This window comes from Salpingoeca rosetta, assembly GCF_000188695.1.
Source record: "Salpingoeca rosetta unplaced genomic scaffold supercont1.1, whole genome shotgun sequence".
In the NCBI taxonomy this organism is placed as follows: Eukaryota; class Choanoflagellata; order Craspedida; family Salpingoecidae; genus Salpingoeca; species Salpingoeca rosetta.
In genome coordinates this window covers 1,041,532-1,044,902 of record NW_004457740.1, presented here as the reverse complement: position 1 = coordinate 1,044,902, position 3,371 = coordinate 1,041,532, and the positions used below count along the sequence as shown (strand labels likewise).

At 53.7% G+C, this 3,371-nt stretch overlaps 2 protein-coding genes across 2 annotated transcripts in view; one reads left to right on the top strand and one right to left on the bottom strand.

Annotated features, from left to right (window-relative positions):
- PTSG_00225 (uncharacterized protein) overlaps positions 1 to 1,367 on the top strand; it is a 5,960-nt gene extending 4,593 nt beyond the window's left edge. The window contains exons 12-16 of the mRNA XM_004998718.1: positions 5 to 21; positions 289 to 438; positions 584 to 664; positions 775 to 825; positions 1,079 to 1,367. Coding sequence (XP_004998775.1) covers positions 5 to 21; positions 289 to 438; positions 584 to 664; positions 775 to 825; positions 1,079 to 1,180 — 401 coding nt within the window. The 3' untranslated portion in view covers positions 1,181 to 1,367. The remainder of the gene's footprint in view (positions 1 to 4; positions 22 to 288; positions 439 to 583; positions 665 to 774; positions 826 to 1,078) is intronic.
- Positions 1,368 to 1,505: 138 nt separating this feature from the next.
- On the bottom strand, positions 1,506 to 2,400 carry PTSG_11561 (uncharacterized protein). The gene is made up of 2 exons (XM_004998717.1): positions 2,252 to 2,400; positions 1,506 to 1,996 (listed from the first exon to the last, which is right to left on the bottom strand). Exons 1-2 carry the CDS (start codon positions 2,330 to 2,332, stop codon positions 1,925 to 1,927), a joined length of 153 nt encoding a protein of 50 aa, XP_004998774.1. The 5' UTR covers positions 2,333 to 2,400; the 3' UTR covers positions 1,506 to 1,924.
- Between the last annotated feature and the right edge of the window lie 971 nt (positions 2,401 to 3,371).

Below are 3,371 nucleotides of genomic sequence, written 5' to 3'. Positions count from 1 at the left end.
ATAGCACATGGGCGTGGGTGGGTGTGTGCGTTAGCCTGGGTGGCACGTGACAATGCACGCATGCACCCGGCATCACGCATAGACACACACGAACACACACACGCACACACACACACACACACACACACACACACACACGCACACACGCACACACGCACAGACACACAGACACACACACACACACACACACACGCACAGACACACGCACATGCACATGCGCACACACACACACACATGCACGGCTCACACCAACATGATGCGCGGACTTGTGTTGCTGCAACCTGCCAGGGTGTGATGCCACCGGGCGTGTTTGACACATGTACGGGCACGCTGGTGTCTGTGATTGCAAACCGGGTTGTGAGCGACACGCTTGCGCTCTCTGACATCTCCGAGGACGAATGCAAGCACCTGGAGCACTTTGTTTCCCTCTTGCTTGAGGTTTGTGGGCTGCTGTTGCTGTGGATGTGCGGGCTGCGTGAATTGTTTGTTTGGGGTGACGCTCATGTACACATGATCTCACACACATGTTGTACATACACCAACACATCATGGCTCTACTTTCCCCCCCTTTTTTTTTCTTCAGCAACTACGTGGTCAGTGGGGTCGTGATGTTGCCCAGGATGAACTGACACAGCTTGCCCCGTCCTGGCAGCGACTCGCACAGGTATGGTGGGAGCTTCAGCATGGAAGTGCACGTTCGCGTTCATGTGTGTGCGTTCATGTATGTGTGTGTGATGCTCACGGGTGCTGGCATCGCTGTTGTGCCAATTGCAGTTGCGGGAGGTGCTGTCGGAGCGCCTGATGACGATCAAGGAGCGCTTTGAGGTGAGCCACGTGACATCACATGATCAACTATAGTCCATGATAGCTGTTGGATCTCCTGCTGCTTTGTTCAGAACATTTTCGGTGGTCAACGCTCACCGTCTGCTGTGCCCTCTTTGCCTCGCCACCGAACGCGCATTTTCACACACACACACACACACACACACACACACACACACACACACACACACACACACACACACACACACACACACACACACACACACACACACACACCCGCACATGCACGGTTCAGGCTGGTGGCTGGGTGTTCACTGCACCGGAGCTGCGTGGGCTCATCAAGGCGATCTTTGCAGACTCCGACAAGCGGCAGCAGGCGCTCCGTACCATCCATTAACCGCCTCACAAGGACAGCAACAGCAACAGCGTGTTTTTGTGTGACCTGCCGATGTAGCACGTGTGTTTCTCTGCTTTGCGCTTCTCTCTACTTGTCGCTCCAGCACCGTTCAACATCTTCTTTCCTCTTAACATAGCATGATCGTTATCGTTGACCCAGAAAGCACCCGCTAAACAGTCACTCGGAAGCACTGTGTGTGCGTGTGTGTGTGTGTGTGTGTGTGTGTGTGTGTGTGTGTGTGTGTGTGTGTGTGTGTGTGTACGGACACTTGTATGCGCCAAACGACGCTGCGTCGGGCACACAACTTCCCGACCGTGAAGGAGAAGACGAGGTGGTGGTTTACTGCAGCAAGGACTGGCGGGCGCGACGTCAACAATCACAATCACAGACACAGGCCGAACATGCCAGAGGCAGTGGCCTGTTTGTGCGTCAGGCATTTGGTCACACTTGCAAACACAGAAACACAGCGACACAGGTCACCCAGCAAGCACGATGGCTCGGTAGTCATGCAATGTAAACCACACAGCCACACATGAAACTTTCGGGAAACACGACAAAACTGCCTTGGGCACGACAACACCACGTGGGTTGAAGATACCAAGTGAGGCAGGGACAAATAGCCGAAGTCACAGCCACGAGGAACAACGGAGGCAACAGCGAGGAACAACGAGGTAATTCAACAGCACAACAACCAACGGGAGCAGAACAAAACGAGAATGAAGGCAAACAGCGCGGACACCCTTCTTACTCCTTCTTCTTGCCGCCAGTGGCGAGCTTGATCACCACAGCCCAACCAGCAAGGACGGCAAAGGTCATCTGTAGTTTGCAAGAGCGCGCAAGCGTGAGAGGAGGTAAAACAGGGTGACCGACAACAGGGTTGTGCAGCAACGGAACGCAGACGACGGCGACGAGAAGAAGACGCAAAGTGTGCATCATCATGTGCTCGAAAAGGCAAGCAAACACAAGCACAAGCACGCAAGGGCAAGCACGCTTACACACACATACACACACACGCACAAGCACGCACAAGCACACGCACAAAAGCACACACGCGCGCGCGCAAACACTCACGTTACGACGGCCGGTCATGGTGGAGTTGTTGAGGACGGCGCTGATGCCCTTCTGTGCTGCCTGGCCTGCGGGAGCTCCCATGTTGCTGGTTGTTCTTGTCGGTGTGTGTGTGTGTGTTTGCAGTTGCTTTGATATTGGTTGGTTGAAAATGCACAAGACGTGCGTGTGTGGAAAAACATCTGAAATCTTTCGTCAGTTGTCCGCTTTCTCTTCCAGTCTTCCGCTCTCCTCTCCTTCTTCTCTTCTTCCTCCAATCCCTTTGCTGCCTTCTTTGCCATGGCAAGGAAGGGGAACCCCCCACAACCATAAGAGCACAGGACAAACAACAAAAGGAGAAACAAAACACGGCATGTGCTATGCTGAGAGGATGAGCACAGCGACAAGGCGACAAGCAAGAAGCAATGCAATGTAAGAACAAATGTAAAACACAGAAGGAAGAACAAGCCACGTGAACAGCACATGTGTCTATGCGTACGCAGAGCACCTCATGGATTAGGATCACTGCTCGGTGCATGCAGGCAAGCACACGTGTGCAACAGGTAGGCGGGTAAGTCAAGGGGGGAAAGGACGCCTCAACACACACACACACACACACACAAAATGTAAGAAACACACAAAGACACAAGCGGTTTAAGAATGAAACAGTACAACAGAAGAGACAACCAAACCAAACAGCAGAAACATCCAGCACGTAGGAGTGGGGGGGGGGGAGGAGGCAGGAGCCAGGGTAGCCGACATGCAAAGAGGCACAGCAGCACGCCTCTTGATGGGCAGTTGGCAGGAGCGAAGCAGCAACTTCAGTTGATTTGGGTTGAGAGTTGAGTGCGGCGAGGCACGTTCGTCAATCAGGGGTCAGCAGTCAGCCAGCAGAGCGGGGATGGCGCAGAAGCGCGGGTGTGGGGTAGGCTTCTTCATCGGCAACATCAGTGCCCACACCAGGGAGCGTGAGAGAAGGAAAATAGGGAAGCAATGGTTGGAAGAAACGTTCAACCAAAGGTTAAGTGAACCAGGTCCGGCCATGACGACTCGGACCAACAGAGAGAGAGAGAGAGAGAGAGAGAGAGAGAGAGAGAGAGTGTGTGTGTGTGTGTGTGTGTGTGTGCGCGGTGTGTGTGTGTGT

Coding starts and splice junctions, on each gene's coding strand:
- PTSG_11561 (XM_004998717.1), bottom strand. CDS start 2,332: ATGGGAGCTCCCGCAGGCCAGGCAGCACAGAAGGGCATCAGCGCCGTC. Junction 1,997..2,251: donor CCATGACCGGCCGTCGTAAC/GTGAGTGTTTGC, acceptor TGCAAACTACAG/ATGACCTTTGCCGTCCTTGC.